Consider the following 24225-nt stretch of genomic DNA (forward strand, 5'->3'; position numbering starts at 1 on the left):
ACACAGAGAGTCAGAGACAGGGACAATGTGAGATCAAAGTATAGGAAGAAATCGTATAAATGTCAAGTTCTGCGAACGGGCTGAATTTAAGATGGAGCTTGGGAGAGATTCCTTCACGTGTCTTGCAATTTTGCAAGAGACCATTGGGGTCCCAATTAAAAGCATGTGCCGTGCTGAAGCATCTCTCTGAGAGAGGGAATGTTGTTCGTCAACTCCAGTTCATATTTATTTGTGCAGTGAACATAACTTTAAGAAATAGCGCTACGAGCAGGATTCGAACCTGCGCAGGAAAATCCCATTGGATTTCGAGTCCAACGCCTTAACCACTCGGCCATCGCAGCCACAAACAGATGTAGTGCACGGCTGTAATGCGTGGGTTTATCACAAGCGATCTGTGATACGATGCTCTCTCCGACAGGTTTCCAACTTGATTGTTGCAGCTTGTTAACGCGCGGGCATTGCTGTTTTTGTGATGGAATCCTCCTCTGTCACGTGGTGAGGTCGGGCTTCGATTCCCGCTCAATTCAGGATTATTTTCATTCTCCATTCATAAAATCGCGTGAATTGGGATCTATTCGCACTGAGCTTCAATCTGATCACCATTCTGAAATATTTTCTTTTCTCCACGTGTGTTGCGTCGAAGCTGGGTAGGAAAATCACATTGCGAGTCCAACGCCTTAATCTTTGGGTCATCGCAGCTTCAAACGACGAAGCCTGCACGGCTTCAGATCAGAATGCGTAAGGTTATCGCAGGAGATCTATGAGAATGTATGTTCTTGCAGAGCGGTTTCCAGCTGGACACATGCAGCCGACTCCTGTGCGGGCATTGCTGTTTCAGGGGTAAAATTCTCGCCTGCCATGCGGGATGTTCGCGTTTCTTTACCGGCCAATGGAGGAGCATTTTCATTCTCCATTCATGAGGTCACGTGAATTGGGATACATTTACATTCAGCTTCAATCTGAACACCATCTTGAGACATTTTCCTTTCTCCATGTGTGTTGTCGTCGACAGAACCTCTGCATTCTGTCCTCCTCCATGCACTGGAATTAAGACAATCCTGCCGACTACACTGCTGACAAGACGTGAGAAGCCAATTAGTGATTTTGCACTAAAAATGGTAACACGGCAGGGCTCGTCCGGGTTCTCTCATATGTCAATCAGCAAATACTCAAAGCGAGAATCATCCCAAGATCAATGAACCACTGATAACAGAGGGGTGCAACCAACCCAGAATTCGGTGGCACCCACAGCCGACCGGTCCATCTGATCAGGTTTTCTATTCCGATGTACAGCAATGTCTAGTTGTATTCTATTTCATATCAACAATATTAGCCTCTCTTTATCACATTCGTTTTGAATGTGCGACTTGTATTATCAAGTGAGACTTTACAGAATTAATTGCTCTAAAGCTACATTGTTGTCTCCCTCGGCATCCGCAGATTATCCACTCGACCACAAGTATAACAGTGACTACACTTCAAAAATACTTCATGGGCTGTAAAGCACTTTGGGACGTCTTGAGGTCGTGAAAAGCGCTTTATAAATACAAGACTGTCTTTCCTTTTATACTGGGCTAAAATTACGGATGTTTTTACTGTGAGGACAAAGAGTCATGAATGCGTAGACGTTAGCTACGAATTCCTCTTCCGGGTTGGACCTTTACTTTTCCTACCGTCTCAGTCTTTCTATCTTTACCCTTCTCCGCTGCTGTCGCTGGTTCGATCAGCCTTAACCGTTCAAGGAAGCCTGAGGAGTCCATCAGGGGAAAACACAGAGATAGACAGAGACAGAGAGATAAAAGTATGGAAAAAATAACCTCAATATCAAGTGAGCAGAATTTAAGATGGAGCTTGGGAGAGATAAAATCATAGAATCATAGAATCGCTTTAGCACAGAAGGAGGTCATTTGGCCCATGGAGCCTGTGCCGTCTCTTTGTAAGAACAATCCAGTTAGTCCCATTCCCCCGTTCTTTCCGCGTAGACCCGCAAATATTTTCCCTTCAAATATTTTTGAAAGCCACGATGGAATCTGCTTCAACCCCCCTTTCTGGCAGCGCATTCCAGTTTATAACTACTCGCTCAGTAAAAAAAGGTTTTCCTCATATCGCCTTTGGTTCTTCTGTCAACCACCATAAATCTGTGTCCTCTGGTTCTGGACCTTTCTGCCAATCGGAACAGTTTCTCTTTATTTACTTTATCTAAACACGTCATGATTTTGAACACTTCTATCAAATCTCCCCTCAACCTTCTCTGCTCTAAGGAGAACAATCTCAGCTTCTCCAGTCTACCCATACTCCAATTGTGGATTATTGTGAAGTTTCCTTCACGCATCTTGAAATTTTGCAAGAGACCACTGTGCTCCCAATTAAAAGGCTCTGCCGCGGTGGAGGATCTCTCTGATAGAAGGAAATGCGGCCCATTATCTCCAGTTCATATTTATTTGAGCATTGAACAAAACTTATATAAAATAGCACCGGTAGCACGATTCCAAATTTGTCTAACGACCTACTACACGGCAACGGCAGTTGCAAGCGTTTCCACTGCAGGGATGTAAATCAGAATGTGCAGGGTAAGCAGGAGATTTGTGAGACTAAATGTTCTTTCAGACAGGTTTCCAACTGGACACATGCAGCCCGCTAATGTGTGGACGGAGCTGTTTCACTGGTAGAATTCTCACCTGCCACCCGAGGAAACGGAAATTGATTCCCGGCCAATTAAAGGAGCATTTTCATTCTGCACCTATGAGATCGCCTGAATTGTGATAAACTCACCTTCCGCTTCAATCTATACACCGCCGTGAGACATTTCAGCGCTGCAGAAAACAGGATTGACTTAATTCTAGAGCATGTTTGACGTTTAGGGGCCAGAACGCAGAGGGTTTGTCGACGCAACACACATGGAGCTGTGCTCCAGTGTTTTATAAAGGTTCAACATAACTTTCTTGATTTTGTTCTCTATGCCGCTATTTACAAAGCCCAGGGACCCGTTTGCTTTTTTAACCACTTTCTCAACCTGTCCTGCAACCTTCAACGATTTGTGCACACATACCCCCTGTTCCTGCACCCCCTTTAGAATTGTGCCATTCTTCCTGTCAAGACCTATCACTTTGCACTTCTCTGCGTTTAATTTCATCTGTCCGCCCATTCCACCAGCCTCTTGAAGTCTATTACTATCCTCCTCACTGTTTACTGCATTTACAAGGTTTGTGTCATGTGCAAATTTTGAAATTGTGCCTGCACACCCAAGTCCAAGTTATTAATATAGATGAAAAAAGCAGTGATCCGAGTGCCGAGCACTGGGGAACACCGCTGTATACCTTCTTCCAGTCCGAAAACCAAAAGATCACCACTGCTCTGTTCCCTGTCACGAAGCCAATTTCATATCCATGCTTTTATTCCATGGGCTTCAATTTTGCTGACAAGCCTCTTCTTTGGCATTTTATCAAACGACTTTTGAAAGTCCACATACACATCAACCTTCACACGGTCCGGGAGGTTAGACGGTCAGTCTGGGATGGAGGCCTGCAGCCCGCAAACAAAAAGCCCGAGAATAAGGCAGAGGCGCAATCAGACGGATGAACAGACAGATAGACAGATAGACAGACAGACAGAAATCTGACAACACGTCAAAACGAAGCGTGATAGAATCATGTTGGGGTGATATCATTCTCACAGTAGCTCAGGGTCCTGCCCTCGGGTTTTATAGCGTGGCAGAGTTTGGGGGATGGGCTGTTCATTGTTAGTAAAATAATATTTATCAGAATTTAATTCTTTACAGTAACGTGCTCTTTATCTGTTAATTTTGATTTACACCATGGTTAGTTTTATACAGAAAGAAGTAACAATGTTTACCGGATGTGGTTTATTCAATGTTTGTGCAATAACCCTATCACCCTGTGCAAAAAATAAAACACAGACCACCCAAAACACGTGGCTAAGCCCATGACCATGGCACTCCATCCATGGCCGGTTAGCTCAGTTGGTTGAAGCGTGATGTTAATAACACCATGGTCGCGGGCTTGATCCTTGTATGGGCCGTGAGATTTCTCTTATGTTGTTTTGGTAACTTTTCAAAGTTTGGTAGACTTTACAAACGAGCAAATCCAAACAAAAAGTCATAAGGAGTATTTTTTGAATAACATCCATTACAATGTTTGACATGTCTTTGCCCTTGGGGCGGAGAAAGACATCTTATTTTTCTTTTCACCTTCTTTCCCCACTCACCTTTCTGTGTCTCCATCCCTTTCTATCTGTCTCTTTTCTCTCTTTTTCTATCTCTCTATTTCTTTCCATTTCCACAATCATTTCTCCGGTTATGTTCATTGACACACATTACAATCTGTGTCACTCAGTATCCGGGTATGTTTACTGACACACATTACAATCTGTGTCACTGAGTATCCGGGTATGTTCACTGACACACATTACAATCTGTATCACTCAGTATCCGGGTATGTTTACTGACACACATTACAATCTGTGTCACTCAGTATCCGGGTATGTTCACTGAAACACATTACAATCTGTGTCACTCAGTATCCGGGTATGTTTACTGACACACATTACAATCTGTGTCACTCAGTATCCGGGTATGTTCACTGACACACATTACAATCTGTGTCACTCAGTATCCGGGTATGTTTACTGACACACATTACAATCTGTGTCACTGAGTATCCGGGTATGTTTACTGAAACCCATTACAATCTGTGTCACTCAGTATCCGGGTATGTTTACTGACACACATTACAATCCGTGTCACTCAGTATCCGGGTATGTTCACTGAAACACATTACAATCTGTGTCACTCAGTATCCGGGTATGTTTACTGACACACATTACAATCTGTGTCACTCAGTATCCGGGTATGTTTACTGACACACATTACAATCTGTGTCACTCAGTATCCGGGTATGTTCACTGAAACACATTACAATCTGTGTCACTCAGTATCCGGGTATGTTTACTGACACACATTACAATCTGTGTCACTCAGTATCCGGGTATGTTTACTGACACACATTACAATCTGTGTCACTCAGTATCCGGGTATGTTTACTGACACACATTACAATCTGTGTCACTCAGTATCCGGGTATGTTTACTGACGCACATTACAATCTGTGTCACTCAGTATCCGGGTATGTTCACTGACACACATTACAATCTGTGTCACTCAGTATCCGGGTATGTTCACTGAAACACATTACAATCTGTGTCACTCAGTATCCGGGTATGTTTACTGACACACATTACAATCTGTGTCACTCAGTATCCGGGTATGTTTACTGACACACATTACAATCTGTGCCACTCAGTATCCGGGTATGTTTACTGACACACATTACAATCTGTGTCACTCAGTATCCGGGTATGTTTACTGACACACATTACAATCTGTGTCACTCAGTATCCGGGTATGTTTACTGACACACATTACAATCTGTGTCACTCAGTATCCGGGTATGTTTACTGACACACATTACAATCTGTGTCACTCAGTCCACACCGTTCACCTGACGAAGGAGGAAGCCTCCGAAAGCTTGTGGAATTTAAAATAAATTTGTTGGACTATAACTTGGTGTTGTAAAATTGTTTACAATACTCAGTATCCGGGTATGTCTACTGACACACATTACAATCTGTATCACTGAGTATCTAACAATGTGAGGCATCGAGTTTTATTCCCGCTGTGTTATCTCTCTGTCGATTTGCTGATAGACGTTTAACTCGGGGCCTGTTCCCTTTAATGGTCACAAGGAGGAACAAACAGACAGAGCGTGTCTGACCGCTCCGAGATGTGGAAAAGGCATCCGTTTTGGAATCAAATGCTTCAAATCAAATGTTCGCCTGGCACCGAAAGGCAAAAAACAGAGAATAATGCAGAAGGAAATAGAGAAAAAAAGCTAAATAAAGATGCTATCAGTATTTCTCATCCTTGATGCTTCTCTATTACTTCCCCAAGCCTCCAGTGCCGGTTAAAGTTTCAGTGTAAATAAATGCGAGTTTAAACCAGAAGGACGAAAGCAAAACAACCAAATATTGCGGAAATTCGGAATTGAAACGGGGACTTTTAGATTTTCGCATTCCCAATTTCGGCTCCATCGCAAGTGGGAGTTTTTGGCATCGCCTTGGAAGAAAATATAAACCGGGCGGAATTGCCTCTCCCGCTCATTCCTTACTTCGGGGGAATGGGACTCGACCAGATCTCGGAGCTCAGGTTATGTTCATGTTCTGCTGAGGATATCTTAATATTATCTTGTGTTTGGCCACTTTTAACCAGGTTTGTGGACACGTTCTTTCATCATCCCGTCTCCCACATCGCGCCTCTCTCAATCATTCTTTCCTCCATTCAATCCATCAGGGAGCGGGAATCAGAGCTCACCCTCAAACCCCCTACACACAAACCCCCGGTCAATAATTTACACTCTTTATAAACACAAAATATTCATACACCAGGGGAGACTTCACAGTTTTGGACACGGAACGAAATACACTGAAGTGTTTATAAACACAGAAAGTGGACACACCAGGGGAGGACTCACAATATTGGACGTGGAGTGAAAAATACTGAAGTGTTTATGAAAAGTTGAAGAAACATTATGTGTGTAAAGTTTCCCTTGTTTTCTCTGCACTGATGGGCTGTGAAGGGAGAGACGGGCCCGAAGACCCTCTGATGGGCTGTGAAGGGAGAGACGGGCCCGAAGACCCTCTGATGGGCTGTGAAGGGAGAGACGGTCCCGAAGACCCTCTGATGGGCTGTGAAGGGAGAGACGGTCCCGAAGACCCTCTGATGGGCTGTGAAGGGAGAGACGGGCCCGAAGACCCTCTGATGGGCTGTGAAGGGAGAGACGGTCCCGAAGACCCTCTGATGGGCTGTGAAGGGAGAGACGGGCCCGAAGACCCTCTGATGGGCTGTGAAGGGAGAGACGGTCCCGAAGACCCTCTGATGGGCTGTGAAGGGAGAGACGGGCCCGAAGACCCTCTGATCCGCACTGACCCCGAGCTGCAGGTGAATTGAAATAAAGTTCAATCTGCAGCAGCGAGCGGTTGGAGAGAGATCAAGGTCCAGAATCAAGGAGGACATTTATAATACTGCCCTTGAATCTAATTTATATCAAATACTCCTTGAACTCTCTGCCTTGGGAATTTCGAACTGGGGATCGCCTGTGAAATCAGCCTAAAAATTAAAACACAAACCACCCAAAGTGGGGCTCGAACCCACGAGCCTGAGAACAGCTAACTCCGCACAGGCCTGGGACTGAGCCTGGGCGTTTCCTGCTTTCTGATGCTTGATACCACTCCGGGTGAGATCAGGTAGCGCACCCCAGACCAGAAACTGTGCTTTTCCTGTTCCGTGTGGAGCAGGTGAACGTCCTCTCCCCGGTGTGACTGCGTCGATGAGTTTCGAGCTCAGAGAGTAATTGAGTCCCTTCCCACAGTCCCCACATTTCCACGGTTTCTCCGTGGTGCGGGTGTCCTTGTGTCTCTCCAGTTGAAGCCTCGTCCACACACAGAAAAACGTGTACGGTTTCTCCCCGCTGTGAATGGTGCAATGTTTTTTCAGGCTGTGTAACTGGTTAAAGCTCTTTCCACAGTCAGTGCACTGGAACACTCTCACTCGGGTGTGTGTGTCTCGGTGATTTTCCACTCACACCGATGTTTGCAAATCGTCACCTTCTCATACCCTGGAAAAGGAGTTTACAAAAGTCATCACTGTAAATACAGGATAGAAATTCAGAACAGAAAATTCTAGTTTTTATGGAACATCCTTTCCTCTCTTGTTCCTCCAAAGCTGTAAATCCCCGTCCCACACACTCTCCCTCCTCCCTGTGCTGAAATCCAAACCCATCCCACCATCTCCAATATTTCTTCCCTCCACTCCCAGTTTTCTCCCTCCCTCTCCTCTGGTTAGGTTCAGTTCTAAACCCGCTGTGGGCAGAGTGAGAATAAAATAAATGAGGCACTGGGACCCTGAAGCCCCGCCCACTCTTTGTTCCTGGTCACTGGGACCCTGAAGCCCCGCCCACTCTTTGTTCCCGATCACTGGGACCCTGAAGCCCCGCCCACTCTTTGTTCCTGGTCACTGGGACCCTGAAGCCCCGCCCACTCTTTGTTCCTGGTCACTGGGACCCTGAAGCCCCGCCCACTCTTTGTTCCCGGTCACTGGGACCCTGAAGCCCCGCCCACTCTTTGTTCCCGGTCACTGGGACCCTGAAGCCCCGCCCACTCTTTGTTCACGGTCACTGGGACCCTGAAGCCCCGCCCACTCTTTGTTCCCGGTCACTGGGACCCTGAAGCCCCGCCCACTCTTTGTTCCTGGTCACTGGGACCCTGAAGCCCCGCCCACTCTTTGTTCCTGGTCACTGGGACCCTGAAGCCCCGCCCACTCTTTGTTCCCGGTCACTGGGACCCTGAAGCCCCGCCCACTCTTTGTTCCCGATCACTGGGACCCTGAAGCCCCGCCCACTCTTTGTTCCCGATCACTGGGACCCTGAAGCCCCGCCCACTCTTTGTTCTCGGTCACCGAGACCCTGAAGCCCCGCCCACTCTTTGTTCTCGGTCACCGAGACCCTTAAGCCCCGCCCACTTTTTGTTCCCGGTCACTGGGACGCTGAAGCCCCGCCCACTCTTTGTTGCCTGTCGCTGGGACCCTGAAGCCCCGCCCACTCTTTGTTCCCGGTCACTGGGACCCTGAAGCCCCGCCCACTCTTTGTTCCCGGTCACTGGGACGCTGAAGCCCCGCCCACTCTTTGTTGCCTGTCACTGGGGCCCTGAAGCCCCGCCCACTCTTTGTTCCTGGTCACTGGGACCGTGAAGCCCCGCCCACTCTTTGATCACGGTCACTGGGACCGTGAAGCCCCGCCTACTCTTTGTTCACGGTCACTGGGACACTGAAGCCCCACCCACTCTTTGTTCCCGGTCACTGGGATCTTGAAGCCCCGCCCACTTTTTGTTCCTTGTCACTGGGACCCTGAAGGCCCGCCCACTCTTTCTTCCTGGTCACTGGGACCCTGAAGCCCCGCCCACTCTTTGTTCCCGGTCACTGAGACACTGAAGCCCCGCCCACTCTTTGTTCCTGGTCACTGGGACACTGAAGCCCCGCCCACTCTTTTCCTGGCCACTGGGAATCTGAAGCCCCGCCCACTCTTTGTTCCTGGTCACTGGGACCCTTAAGCCCCGCCCACTCTTTGTTACCGGTCACTGGGACCCTGAAGCCCCGCCCACTCTTTGTTACCGGTCACTGGGACCATGAAGCCCCGCCCACTCTTTGTTCCCGGTCACTGGGACCCTGAAGCCCCGCCCACTCTTTGTGACCGGTCACTGGGACCCTGAAGCCCCGCCCACTCTTTGTTCCGTACCAAGATGGCCGCGCATGCGCCATAATTCCACCATGACTTCCTCTCCCAAGATGGCGGCCAGTCACACTGCTCATCCGGGCGGCCGCCTGACAGGCCTGTCACCGAAGTGCAAACACGGGGCCTTTTTACTCTTTTTCGTTGCCTCAAGCCGCCCCCAGGTGTTTGTGAAACTTCCCCGCCCACCCACAGATCCAATTCCTCCCCCGCCTCCGACTCGCCTGTTTCCACTCAGTGTATCTCCACCACTCGCACTGCGCATGCTCAGAGCAGGGCCCGGTCCTGCACCTGCGCACTGGTCTCCTGTCGTCATTGATAGGGCACATTCTGAACCGCGGGGGATTCTGGGGAAATGCTCCGCCATTGCAAGCTGGAATTAGTGAACAGAAAATTAATTATTGTCATCCCATCGAGGTCTGTGCCAGGGAGGCAATGAACAAAATAAATAAATAAATAATACAGAAACCCGAGTGCTCGGGCCCTCCCCCGTGGTGCCGCCACTTTTCAGTTGCTAATTCGCACCTCAGGCCCGCCCCGCCCAGTCTGGTTTAATTGCGAAATGTTCTCCAACTAGAATTCAGACCTGTCATTCTCAGGGAAACTTAGGAGGTCAAATTTTTTCTGTGCCCTACCGAGAGCCGGTTAATGGCATTAATAAGCTGGCAACAATTTTTATAAAGGTGGAAAGAGGAGAAAAATGCCACGAGCGATGCCTCAAAACACAAGGGACCACTTACACTGTGACACCAAATCCAGGGACCACTTACACTGGGACACCAAATCCGAGGACCAATTACACTGGGACACCAGATCTGGGGACCAATTACACTGGGACACCAAATCTGGGGACCAATTACACTGGGACACCAAATCCAGGGACCACTTACACTGGGACACCAAATCCAGGGACCAATTACACTGGGACACCAAATCTGGGGACCAATTACACTGGGACACCAAATCCGGGGACCAATTACACTGGGACACCAAATCCCGGGACCACTTGCACTGAGACACCAAATCCCGGGACCACTTACACTGAGACACCAAATCCGGCGACCACTCACACTGGGACACCAAATCCTGGGACCACTTACACTGGGACACAAAATCCCGGGACCACTTGCACTGGGACACCAAATCCCAGGACCACTTGCACTGGGACACCAAATCCCGGGACCACTTGCACTGAGACACCAAATCCGGCGACCACTTACACTGGGACACCAAATCCGGCGACCACTTGCACTGGGACATCAAATCCCGGGACCACTTGCACTGGGACACCAAATCCAGGGACCACTTGCACTGGGACACCAAATCCAGGGGCAACTTGCACTGGGACATCAAATCCCGGGACCACTTACACTGGGACACCAAATCCAGGGACCACTGACACTGGGACACCAAATCCCGGGACCACTTACACTGGGACACCAAATCCCGGGACCACTTGCACTGGGACACCAAATCCAGGGACCACTTGCACTGGGACACCAAATCCAGGGGCAACTTGCACTGGGACATCAAATCCCGGGACCACTTGCACTGGGACACCAAATCCAGGGACCACGAGCACTGGGACATCAAATCCCGGGACCACTTGCACTGGGACACAAAATCCAGGGACCACGAGCACTGGGACACCAAATCCGGCGACCACTTGCACCGGGACACCAAATCCCAGGACCACTTGCACTGGGACACCAAATCCAGGGACCACTTACACTGAGACACCAAATCCCGGGACCACTTGCACTGGGACACCAAATCCAGGGACCACTTACACTGAGACACCAAATCCCGGGACCACTTGCACTGGGACACCAAATTAAGGGACCACTTACACTGAGACACCAAATCCAGGGACCACTTACACTAGGACACCAAATCCAGGGACCACTTACACTGGGACACCAAATCCAGGGACCACTTACACTGAGACACCAAATCCAGGGACCACTTACACTGAGACACCAAATCCAGGGGCAACTTCCATTGGGACACCAAGTACAGGGAAAACTTATATGGTGACATCCATTTGAATCCTTTTTTTGCACCTTCTCCAGTATCTCCATATCCTTTTTATAATATGGAGACCAAAACTTTTCACAGTACACCAAGTGCAGTCTAATCAAGGTTCTCTACAAGTTGAACATAACTTCTCTGCTTTTCAATTCTATCCCTCGAGAAATGAACCCCAGTGCTTGGTTTGCTTTTTTGTGGCCTTTTCAACCTGCGTCACAACTTTTAGTGATTTGTGTATCTGTGGCCCTCGAACCCTTTGCTCTTCTAACCCCCTTTTAGACTTATTATCCATGCATTATGTGGCCTCCTTGTTCTTGTTACCAAAATGCTCGACTTCACACTCATCTTTTCAAAATTCCTTTGCCAATTACATCCCCATTCTGCAAGTTTATTAATGTCTTCTTTTATTTTGTCTTAGTCTTCATCAGTATTAATTATACCCACCCCTCCAATCAGGTGTCATCTGTAAATTTTAAATTGTACATCCGATTCCCGAGTCCAAATCGTTTATATAAATTGTGATCATTGTGCAACACCAACTTCCACCTTTTACCAGTCTGAGTAGAGCAGTGATCAAGAGAAACTTCTTAACAGAGGGAGTTGTGAGACTGTGGAATTCACTTCCAAAGTTCTGTCGTGACAAGTTCTCCTCGTGTTTTTATCCAAAACAGGCCTCAGCCCAGTCATTTACTCCAAATGTTGATGGAATGATTCAAGCTAAGAGGTGCCAGGTATCGGGAGCAGCAGCAGCTGTAAATAAAATCTAAATGTAATTAAGTACCACTATAGTTCATCATCATCTATTTCTAGTTTAATAACTTTTGCTGAATGTAGCCCAGGCCAAGTGCCAGGATATCGGGTCAGGTTCACCATAGAAAATGAGTTTGACACCCCTGAGATAAACAATGTGAACCAGATTACCCTCATACACAAACCCAGCAACTTCTTCAAAAAACTCAAGCAAGTTTGAAAGACACAAACTTCTTTTCCAGAAGCCGTGTGGAGCATCTCGAATGGTCCCTTTTCTTTCCCTGTGATCATAAACAGCATCTCTTAGGATCCATTCAAGCATCTTCCCTCTGATCGAGGTCACACTGAAGGGCCTGTCATTCCCCGGCTCTGACTTATCCCCTTTCTTGAAAATGGGAACTACGTGAGCTACCTTACAATCTCAGGGGACAATCCCTGACTCTATTGAGCAGTTGAAGATACAGGCATGGGGCTCACAGAGCACCTGTCCCATCTCTTTAAACACCCGTGGGTGGATATCATCTGGATCTGGAGCACAAAGTATTTTGAGATTTCATATTTTATCCAAGATGACATCCCTTTCTATTTTAATATTTATGATGTTATTGTCGACAGCACATCCAACAGCTGGAATCCTAGCCTCATCCACAGGAGTGTAGGCTGATGAGAAATAGTCATTTAACATCTCTGCCATAGCCCGGGAATCTGTCCTGAACTGTCTCTCAGTGGCCCTAAAACCATCTTTAATGGTCTTCTGAATCCTGACGTAGCTGGAAAGGCGTTTGCTATTATTCCCACAATTGTGCACCATCTTCTTTTCCAAAGATCTCTGAGTTTCTCTAATGGCTGCTTGTGTCTCCCTCGATTGTGGGTGGTATTTGTCCCAATTCTCCTGTAAACTGAATTCATCCTGATCCGTTCTGGGTTAAATGTAAGACAGTTCGGGGAGTCAGGAATCATTCACCGCTAGACCCACACTGACAGGTAAAATCCCAGACGGTTCCTTAGTAAGGATTCCTCTGGTTCCTCGGCATATATTTATCAGGATACTGAAACCCAGCTTTCTTACAGTCCACTCCTGGAGGCCCCACTCCCTGAGCCTGCAACCTTGAGCAGGGTCAGTGGTGGAGTTCTGCAGTGGGAGTGATCACAGAGTAACTGTCGGGATCGCCCCCACCCTGTGGATGGTCAGGGTTGTGTATTTTTAGTGATCCTGGTGTCCAACACGCACACAGCAATAAAACCATGAATTCTGGAAACACACTGCAGGTCCTTCTTTATCTGGAGATCGAATGACTGTTGTATAATTGTACCAGCAGTTAACAGGCTCCTGTGAACTCCTCCCTCTGCTATTTTAATGCAGACTTTAACATTTATTTTTAACGGGTTTATTTTAAATGAGTTAACGCCTGCCTTAAATGGTAGACTCAGGACTGTCACACAAACAGTTGAAATCTCCATAGAATAATTACCACAGTCATTTTTAGACTAGACGCCGCACAGTGACTTTGCTGTCAGTGAAGAGAGACCAGAAAGACCAAAGTGCCGTTTGCCCCTCTCAGTGTGGCCCTGAAGGACTGTGTCCAGGCTGAAGTTCTGTTCCCACCGGACGATCCTCCCCCCAGATTGTCCTTTCTGAGCTCCAGTCAGGTGATGCTAAACACTCAGGTGGGAAAGACCAAAATCTACAACAAGGGTTTAAAATAAAGCTGATTTATTTTGCAGATATCCAGAATATTAAACTCCAGCCCAGTTATCGCAGTTATTAACATCAGCAGAAACAAACCCCAACTGTCAGAATGAACATGGTTCAGTCCTGGATGGGATTAACAGCAGAATCCAACCCCTGCAGTCAAATGTGAACTCGCTGGTGTCTCAGCACGTGTGATGACTGAGTGAATCCCTTCCCACACACGGAGCAGGTGAACAGTCTCTCAACCAATGGTCGTGAGTTGATGTGTCAGCAGTTCATTTCTGCTTTCAAAGCTCTTCTCACAGTCAGTGAATTAACAGGTCACTCAATAGTGTGAACAAGTTGATGTCTCAGAAGGTGGGATGAATTAGTGAATCTCTTCCCACACACAGAGCAGGTGAACAGTCTCTCCCCAGTGTGAGTGTGTTGGTGTTTCAGCAGATCATTTGTGCTTTTAAAACACTTCTCACAGTCAGAACATTTAAAGGTGTTTCCCCAGGGTGAGTACGTTGGTGTGTCAGAAGATGGGATGACCGAGTGAATCTCTTCTTACACACGGAGCAGATGAACGGCCTCTCCCCAGTGTGAGTGCGTTGGTGTCTCAGCAGTTCGTTTCTGCTTTTAAACCTCTTCTCACAGTCAGAACATTTAAAAGGTCTCTCATCAGAGTGAACTCGCTGGTGTGACAGAAGATGGGATGACTGAGTGAATCTCTTCTTACACACGGAGCAGCAGAATGGTCTCTCCCCAGTGTGAGTGCGTCGATGTCTCAGCAGTTCGTTTCTGCTTATAAACCTCTTCTCACAGTCAGAACATTTAAAAGGTCTCTCTTCAGAGTTAACTCGCTGGTGTGTCAGCAGGGTGGATGACCGAGTGAATCTCTTCCCAAACACGGAGCAGGTGAACGGCCTCTCCCCAGTGTGGGTGCGTTGGTGTGTCAGCAGATTAACTTTGCTTTTAAACCTCTTCTCACAGTCAGAACATTTAAAAGGTCTCTCATCAGTGTGAACTTGTTGGTGTCTCAGTAGGTGGGATGACCGAGTGAATCTCTTCTTACACACGGAGCAGGTGAACGGTCTCTCCCCAGTGTGAGTGCGTTGGTGTCTCCACAGTTCGTTTCTGCTTTTAAAGCTTTTCTTACAGTCAGAACATTTAAAATGTCTCTCTTCAGAGTGAACTCGCTGGTGTGTCAGCAGGGTGGATGACCGAGTGAATCTCTTCCTTATGCTGAGAGCGGGTGAACGGCCTCTCCCCAGTGTGAGTGCGTTGGTGTTTCAGCAGTTCGTTTCTGATTTTAAATCTCTTCCCACAGTCAGAACATTTAAAAGGCCTCTCCCCAGTGTGAAATCGGTGGTGCAACAGCAGTTCAGATGAAATAGTGAATCCCTTCCCGCACACAGAGCAGGTGAACGGCCTCTCCCCAGTGTGAGTGTGTTGGTGTGTCAGCAGATTCCTTTTGCTTTTAAAACTCTTCCCACAGTCAGAACATTTAAAAGGTCTCTCAACAGAGTGAACTCGCTGGTGTATTAGCAGGGTGGATGACTGAGTGAAGCTCTTCTTACACACAGAGCAGGTGAAGGGCCTCTCCCCAGTGTGAACTCGCTGGTGTGTCAGAAGGCTGGATAACTGAGTGAATCTCTTCCCACACACAGAGCAGGAGAACGGCCTCTCCCCAGTGTGAACTCGTTGGTGTGACAGCATATCGTTTCTGCTTTTAAATCTCTTCCCACAGTCAGAGCATTTAAAAGGTCTCTCCCCAGTGTGAACTCGCTGGTGTGTCAGCAGCGTGGATGAATGAGTGAATCCCTTCCCACACACGGAGCAGGTGAACGGTCTCTCCCCGGTGTGACTGCGTCGATGAGTTTCCAGCTCTGACGGGTAATTGAATCCCTTCCCACAGTCCCCACATTTCCACGGTTTCTCCGTGGTCCGGGTGTCCTTGTGTCTCTCCAGGTTGGATGATCAGTTGAAGCCTCGTCCACACACAGAACACGTGGACGGTTTCTCCCCGCTGTGAATGATGTGATGTTTTTTCAGGCTGTGTCACTGGTTAAAGCTCTTTCCACAGTCAGTGCATTGGAACACTCTCACTCGGGTGTTTGAAATCTTCTCCCAGAGACAGAACAGATGAACATTTCTCCTTCCACATTCAAAGGCCGATGATATTCAGGTCCTGATGATTCGAATGACTCTGTCAGATCTTGACATGAAGAGGTTTAAAAGTCATCACTGTAAATACAGGATCAAAATTCAGAACAGGCTATGTTAGTGTCTACGGAACATTCTTTCCTCTCTTGTTCCCTCAAAGCTGCAAATCCCCCATCCCGCGCACTCTCCCTCCTCCCTGTACAGAACTCAAAAACCCATCGCATCATCTTTCAGTGGTCCTAAACCATGAGTGAAAGGGTGAGAGAGTGAATGTGAGAGGGTGAATGTGAGAGGGTGAATGTGAGAGGGTGAATGTGAGAGGGTGAATGTGAGAGGGTGAATGTGAGAGAGCGAATGTGAGAGAGTGAATGTGAGAGAGCGAATGTGAGAGAGCGAATGTGTGAGAGAGCGAATGTGAGAGAGTGAATGTCACATTCACCCTCTCACGCTCTCTCACATTCACTCTCTCACATTCACTCTCTCACATTCACTCTCTCACATTCACTCTCTCACATTCACCCTCTCACATTCACCCTCTCACATTCACCCTCTCACATTCACTCTCTCACATTCACTCTCTCCGTTATTTCATTGAAGAACTCAATCAAATTAAATGATTTTACTTTTAACAGATCTACTTTTTACAAATCTATTAATTTTGTCCCGGATTCTGGTCTCTCGAAGTTTCCCACCACCGACGTTAGGCTGACTGGCCTGTAATTGCCGGGTTTATCCCTCTCCCACATTTTTGAACAGGGGTGTGACACTTGCAATCCTCCAGTCCTCAGACACCACTCCCATATCCAAGGAGGATTGGAAGATTGTGGTCAGAGCCTCCGCTATCTGCACCCTTACTTCCCTCAGTAATCTAGGAGGCATCCCATCTGGACCGAAAGACTTTTTTACTTTGAGCACTGCCAGTCTTTTAAGTACCTCCTCTTTATCTATTTTTATCGTCTCCAATATCACTACTACCTCCTCCTTTACTGTACAATGGCAGAATCCTCTTCTCTTGTGAAGACGGATGTAAAGTATTCATATAGTGCCTCAGCCATGCCCTCTGCCTCCACAAGAAGATCTCCTTTTTTGTCCCGAATAAACCCCACCCTTCCTCTGACTCCCCTTTTACTGTTTGTATGTTTATAAAAGACTTTTGGATTCCCTTTTATGTTAACCACCAATCAATTCTCATACTCTCTCTTTGCACCTCTTATTCCCTTTTTTAGATCTCCTCTGTACTTTCTTTGTTCAGCCTGGTTCACGACTATATTATGAACCTTACATTCGTCATAAACCTCCTTTTTCTGTTTCATTTTAATCTCTATCTCTTTAGTCATCCAGGGAGCTCTAGCTTTGGATGCCCTTCCTTTCTCCCCCGTGGGGATCTGTCTGCTCTGTACCTGAACCAACTCCTCCTTCAAGGCCTCCCATTGTTCAATTACTGTTTTGTTGCCAATTTTTGATTCCAATCCACCTGGACAAGATCCCTTTTTAACTCACTGAAATTAGCCCTCCTCCAGTTAAGTATTTTCATATTTGTTTGTTCCTTGTCCTTTTCCATAACTATTCTAAACCTAATGAGATTATGATCACTGCTGCCCCACTGAAACATGCTCCACCTGCCCCACTTCATTCTCCACATCGAGCCCACTGCTGTACTCACATTCACCCTCTCACATTCGCTCTCCCACATTCGCTCTCCCACATTCGCTCTCTCACGGAGAGGGTAGTGACTCGATGTTGTGTACATGGACATTTAAAAGGCGTTTGGTAAAGTGCCACCTAATGGACCTGTTGGTAAAATTGAAGCCCATGGGAGCATGGATACAAAATTGGCGGAGAGACATAATGCAGAGAGCAGTGGTGAACCATTGTTTTACAGACTGGAAGGAAGTATACAGTGGTGCTCTGCAGGGGTTGGTATTAGGACCATGACTCTTTTTGTTATATATTGATGACCTGGGCGTGTAACTAGTGGGGTGCCGCAAGGATCAGTGCTTGGGCCTCAGCTATTTACCATATATATCAATAACTTAGATGATGGGACCGAGTGTAATGTATCCAAGTTTGCTGACGACATGAAGCTAGATGGGAAAGTAAACTGTGAGGAGGACACAAAGAGTCTGCAAAGGGATATAGACAGGTTAAGTGAGTGGGCAAGAAGGTGGCAGATAGAGTATAATGTGGGGAAATGTGAGGTTATTCACTTTGGTAGGAAAAAAAGAAAAACAGAATTTTTTAAATGGTGAGAAACTATTAAATGTTGGTGTTCAGAGAGATTTGGGTGTCCTCGTACAAGAAACACCGAAAGATAACATGCAGGTACAGCAAGCAATTCGGAAGGTAAATGGAATGTTGGAATTTATTGCAAGGGGGTTGGAGTAGAAGAATAAGGAAGTCTTGTTGCAATTGGACAGGGCTTTGGTGAGACCACACCTGGAGTACTGTGTACAGTTGTGCTCTCCTTATCTAAGGAAGGGTATATGCAGCGAAGGTTCACAGGATTGATTCCTGGGATGAGACAGTTGTCCTATGAGGAGAGATTGAATAGAATGGGCCTATACTCTCTGGAGTTTAGAAGAATGTTAGATATTTTATCAGTACATTGAGAACAAGAGGATAGCTCAGGAAAAGGTGGGACCTATCAGGGATGATAAGGGTAACTTGTGTGTAGAAGCAGAACATGTGGGTAGGGTTTTAAATGAATATTTTTTCTCTGTATTCACAAAGGAACAGGATGATCCAGACGTAGTAGTTAAAGAGGACAGTTGTGAAATATTGGATAAGGTAAACATAACGAGAGAGGAAGTACCAGAGGGACTGGAATCCTTGAAAGTTGATAAATCACCAGGGCCGGATGGATTGTTTCCTAGGCTATTAGAGGAAGCCAGGGAGGAAACAGCGGATGCTCTGAGGATCATTTTCCAATCCTCATTAGATACAGGGGAGGTACAGGAGGACTGGAAGACTGCAAACATCAGACCATTGTTTAAAAAGGTTACAAGGGAAAGACCGAACAATTATAGGCCGGTCAGTCTTACCTCGGTGGTGGGAAAACTATTACAATCAATACTGAGAGATAGGATAAACTGTCACTTGGAAAGGCATGGTTTAATCAGGGATAGTCAGCATGGATTTGTTCAGGTAAGGTCATGCCTTACAAATCTGATTGAATTATTTGAGGAAGTGACAAGGAGGATTGATGAGGGTAGTGCTGTTGGATGTTGTCTACATGGATTGTAGTAAGGCATTTGACAAGGTCCCACGTGGCAGACTGGTCAGAAAGGTAAAAGCCCATGGGATACAGGGAAATGTGGTGAATTAGATCCAAAATTGGCTCAGTAACAGGAAGCAAAGGGTAAAAGTCGATGGATATCTTTGCGAATGGAAATCTGTTTCCAGTGGTGTGCCATAGGGCTCAGTGTTGGGTCCCTTGCTGTTTGTGGTATATCTTAATGATTTGGACTTGAATGTCGGGAGCATGACACAATGGGCCGAATGGCCCTCTTCTGTGCTGTATCTTTTCTATGGTTCTAAGAATGAGAAGTGATCTCATTGAAACTTGTAAGATTCTGAGAGGGCTTGAGAGGGTACATACTGAGAGGATGTTTCCCCTGGCTGGAGAGTGTCAAAGTACTAGCATTGTCTCAGGATAAGGGGTCGGCCATTTAAGACTGAGATGAGGAGGAATTTCATCACTGAGAGGGTTATAAATCTTTGGAATTCTCTACCTCAGAGGGCTGTGGATGCACAGTCGTTGAGTATATGCAAGGCTGAGATTGATAGATTTTTGGACACTAAGGGAATCAAGGGATATGGGGATTGCTCCCTGACCGATCACCATTTCTCCTTCATCTTCAGACGCCCCCTGACCTTCACCATTTCTCCTGCATATACAGAAGCTCCCTGACCGATCACCATTTCTCATTCATCGACAGACTCCCCCGACCATCACCATTTCTCTTTCATTTACAGACGCTCCCTGATCTGTCATCATTTATCGTCTATTTGCAGATGCTCCCTGACCGATCACCACTTATCCTTCATTTACAGACTCTCCCTGACCGATCACCATTTCTCCTTCATTTACAGATACTCCCTGACCGATCACCATTTCTCCTTCATTTACAGATACTCCCTGACCGATCATCATTTCTCCTTCATTGACAGATACTTCCTGACCAATCACCATTACTTCATCATTTACAGACGCTCCCTGACCAATCACCATTTCTCCTTCATTTACAGACGCTCCCTGACCGATCACCATTTCTCCTTCATTAACAGACGCTCCCTGACCGATCACCATTTCTCCTTCATTTACAGACGCTCCCTGACCCATCACCATTTCTCCTTCATTTACAGACGCTCCCTGACCGATCACCATTTCTCCATCATTTACAGACGCTCCCTGATTCGATGAGTCACGAGGTTTGACGCTGACTCTGCGCATGCTCGGAGGCCGCGGGCCGTGTGTTGAGTTTCGGGTCTGATCTAAACCGGAGCCCCCGGAGTGTAGAGAGAGAGAGGAGAATGTTCACTGTTTGATATTCGGGCCCGGGGCCGCACTCGGGGTTTGTGAAGCCCCCGCCCCCGCCCCCGCCCCCTCCCCCGGGGTTTATTAACCCGCTCCCCCCGCCCATCTCTCACCTGTTGCGGACACGATCTCGGCCTCACTCCCCGCCCGCCGCGCATGCTCAGCTCACACTGCCCGGGTGATTGACGGGAGCTCCGGACCAATAGGAAGAGCGGAGAGGGACTGGAGGACCGAGCGGGCGGTTGGTCCTCCAACCAATAGGAGTGTGTGAGGGGCGGGACTTGCGGCACCGAGTGGGCGGGGCTGAGCCCGGATCTCCCTCATTGGCTGAAACTCTGCCTCATTTTGAAAGCTGATTGGTGTGAAACTCTTGGGGAAAACTGGCCCTTTGTGTTGTGGAGAAAAACCGATGGAACCGAGTGGGTGGAGCAAAGATTTCAACATTGGGAATGAAATGGATTAATTCAGGACAGACAGCAGGGATTATTGGAGGGAATAACACAGTGTGGGGATAAAATGCAATGGAGGTTGTGAAGATGGATTGTTAAAAAGTGTTTGAGAAGATGCCGGACAGGAGGCTTGTTGATCAGATTCAAGCTCACGGTATTAAAGGGAGTGGGTCAGTGTGGATGGGAAGTTGGAGAAAGGGCAGAGTGGTGGTTAATGGATGTTTTTCAGACTGTGGGGATGTAAACAGTGGTGTCCCCCAGGGGCAGTTACAGCGGTTATTAACATCATCAGAAACAAATCCCAACTGCCAGAATGAAGTTCTGCTGCTGAAACCCTCATCCGTGCCTTTGTTTACCTCTCGACTCGACTATTCCAATGCTCTCCAGGCCCGGCCTTCCACTTTACACCATCCAGTAAACTTGAACCCACAATCTCCAGATCAATAATCAGTCACATTATTCATTGTGTCACTGGCCCAGGCTGTGGAGAACACGGAGCAGCTCCCACTCCCACAGCACTGCGGTATGAGCAGGTACCGAGTCAGCCTCAGTCATGAGCACTGGAATCCATTTTTGCCTCTTTCCTTCGATAACTCAGCTGGTCGAGCGACAAGACTGTTGTGGAAAATAAGACAAAGTCATCCTTACATCATTTGTTCAATTCCGGCTCAAAAGAGTACGCGTACTTTTGCAATAAGCAGCAATTAGTTCAAGGTCGCTCTCTTAACTTTACAGGCAACTTACAGATTAACATGTTGCCATGAACGCACAGGACGCCTCTTTTGCTTTCTCAAACCTTGAAGCTTTCTGTGTCTGCCCGAGCATCGCTGTTTCACTCGAGCATTTCCCTCTGCTCACCAGCAGGGAGTGCCTTTGAGCAGCAACATTTCAAATCGCCCTCAATTTCATGTAAAAAGGTTTTCGATCAGTCAGTCAGTCAGGGCTCACGCTGCTCCCTCAAGCTCGGGCAGCTGTTGCTTTCCGGTGACCTCGTCTTCCTTCCACAGGCTCGGACTCTTCTCAGCATCATTCATGATTACTGTGGCTTCCCGTTCTGCTGTTCCTCACTTGCTGATGCTCGATAACACCGATTTTAGCAAATTTTTAATATATTCAAGGAGCGGCAACCCAAGGCAAGATTTCTCTGCTGGTCGTGGAGCAGCTTGGAGGCGAGTGTGAGGCGGGAACTGTGAAGGGCGATTTACAAACAGCAAACGAGGAATTAGCTCAACTGGTAGAGCGCTCACTTGGCATGTGAGAAGTAGTGGGATCGTTGATTATATTCTCCACTCACCGATTGTCTTGCTGCAATTATACAGAAACAAGAGCGTTGTCAGCGAGTCCATAGCCCATGAACTTCCTAAACTTCACTGTGTGTTTGGGTACAGAGAGGTCAAGGGGCAGCACATCTTTTGATGTGCTGCAGTCAGCAAAAGTTCTTGATTTTGCTCTGCAGCAAAGATGGAAAGATGAGGTGAGAGATGGAAAAAAAGCTTCGTAATCCCTGATGCCTTCTCTGAAGTTTGAATTCAGGACCCTCAGATTATGACACTGATGCACTGCTTGCTGCACTGAGATGGCACTTACCAGGTATGGAGCCAGGCAGCACCACCAAGTAGGACAGCTTGCAAGGTATTGAAGGCCATAAAATAATGCACAAGTTAAAAAAAATTCAGAGCCAGGTAGGAGTCAAACCTACAGTCTTCTAATCCGTAGTCAGATGTGTTATCCATTGCGTCACTGGCCCGTGTTATACTGAGGAAACAGCAGCAGGAGGCAGTGGGCATGGCGGAGGTACTAAATAAATACTTTGCATCTGTCTTTACCAAGAAGATGCTGCCAGAGTGTCAGTAAAGGAAGATGTAGTTGAGATACTGGATTGGCTAAAAATTCATAAAAAGGAGGTACTTGAATGGCTGGCTGTACTTAAAGTAGATACGTAACCTGGTCCGGATGGGATGCATCCTAGGTTTCTGAGGGAAGTAACAGTGGAAATTGCAGAGGTACTGGCCATAATCTTCCAAACATCCTTAGATATGGGGGTGATGCCAGAGGACTGGAGAATTGCAAATGTTACACCCCTGTTCAAGAAAGGGTGAGAGATAAAACCCAGCAGCTACTGACCAGTCAGTTTAACCTCGGTAGTGGGGAAAGTTCCAGCAATGATAATCCGGGATAGAATTAGCAGCCACTTGGACAAGGATTAGGGAAAGCCAGCACGGATTTGTTAAAGGCAAATTGTGTTTAACTAACTTGATACAGTTTTTTGATCAGGTAACAGAGAGGGTCGATGAGCAGCATTGATACAGAATTGGCTAAATAACAGCAAACAGAGTGTAGTGATGAATGGTTGTTTTTCAGAGAGGAGGGAGGTATACTGTGGTGTTCCCCAGGGGTCGGTGCTGGGACCACTGCTTTTCTTGATATACATTAATGACTTGGACTTGGGTATACAGGGCACAATTTCCAAATTCCTGCTACCAGGATGCTCCATTTCACTGTCATCTGCATTAAAATTCATTGGCCAATTATGCACCCATTTTACAAGTTTATTAATGTATTTTGTATTTGGTCGCAAACTTCATCAATATTATGTAAACTCCACCCCACCCCGCCAATCTGGTGTCATCTGTTAATTTTGAAATTGTACTTCCGATTCCCGAGTCCAAATCGTTTATGTGAATTGTGAACAGTGGTCCCAGAACCAATCCTTGTGGAACATCACTTTCCACCTTATACAGTGTGAGTCGCTACAATTAACCCCTGCTATCTGTTTTAGAGCAGTAGTCAAGAGAAACTTCTTTACATAGGGAGTAGGCAGTCTGTGGAATTCACTTCCACGGTTAGTGTTTGGGGCACACAGTTCTGTAATGACAAGTGGTCCTCATGTTTTTATCCAAGACAGGCCTCAGCCCAGTCATTTACTCCAAATGTTGGTGCAACAGTTCAAGCTCAGAGGCTTGAAGGGATCCTAAGAGATTCTGTTTATGATCACGAGGAAACAGAAGGGACCATTAGAGATACTCAACACGGCTTCCGGGAAAGAAGATCAGCTATCAGGAGCAGCAGTAGCAGCAAACAACATCGAAATGTACGTAAGTAACAATATAGTTTATCTTCATCTGTTTCCAGTTTAATAACTTTTGCTGAATGTGGTCCAGGCCAAGTGTCATGATATCGGGTCAGGCTCACCATAGGAAATTAGTTTGACACCCCTGAGATAGACAATGTGAACCGGATTACCCTCATCCACTAACCCAG

At 47.0% G+C, this 24225-nt stretch overlaps 1 protein-coding gene and 1 non-coding gene across 2 annotated transcripts; both read right to left on the reverse strand.

The window, feature by feature from the left end:
• Positions 1 to 259: 259 nt before the first annotated feature.
• Positions 260 to 341, reverse strand: trnas-cga (transfer RNA serine (anticodon CGA)). The gene has a single exon. It is a non-coding gene; the product is annotated as a tRNA-Ser (tRNA).
• Positions 342 to 13850: 13509 nt separating this feature from the next.
• On the reverse strand, positions 13851 to 21998 carry LOC137335936 (zinc finger protein 154-like). The gene is made up of 3 exons (XM_068001448.1): positions 21913 to 21998; positions 21542 to 21579; positions 13851 to 15773 (listed from the first exon to the last, which is right to left on the reverse strand). The coding sequence occupies exons 1-3, from the start codon at positions 21996 to 21998 to the stop codon at positions 14998 to 15000; spliced, it is 900 nt and encodes a 299-aa protein (XP_067857549.1). The 3' UTR covers positions 13851 to 14997.
• Positions 21999 to 24225: the final 2227 nt, after the last annotated feature.

Source organism: Heptranchias perlo, chromosome 20, assembly GCF_035084215.1.
Source record: "Heptranchias perlo isolate sHepPer1 chromosome 20, sHepPer1.hap1, whole genome shotgun sequence".
Taxonomy (NCBI): Eukaryota; Metazoa; Chordata; class Chondrichthyes; order Hexanchiformes; family Hexanchidae; genus Heptranchias; species Heptranchias perlo.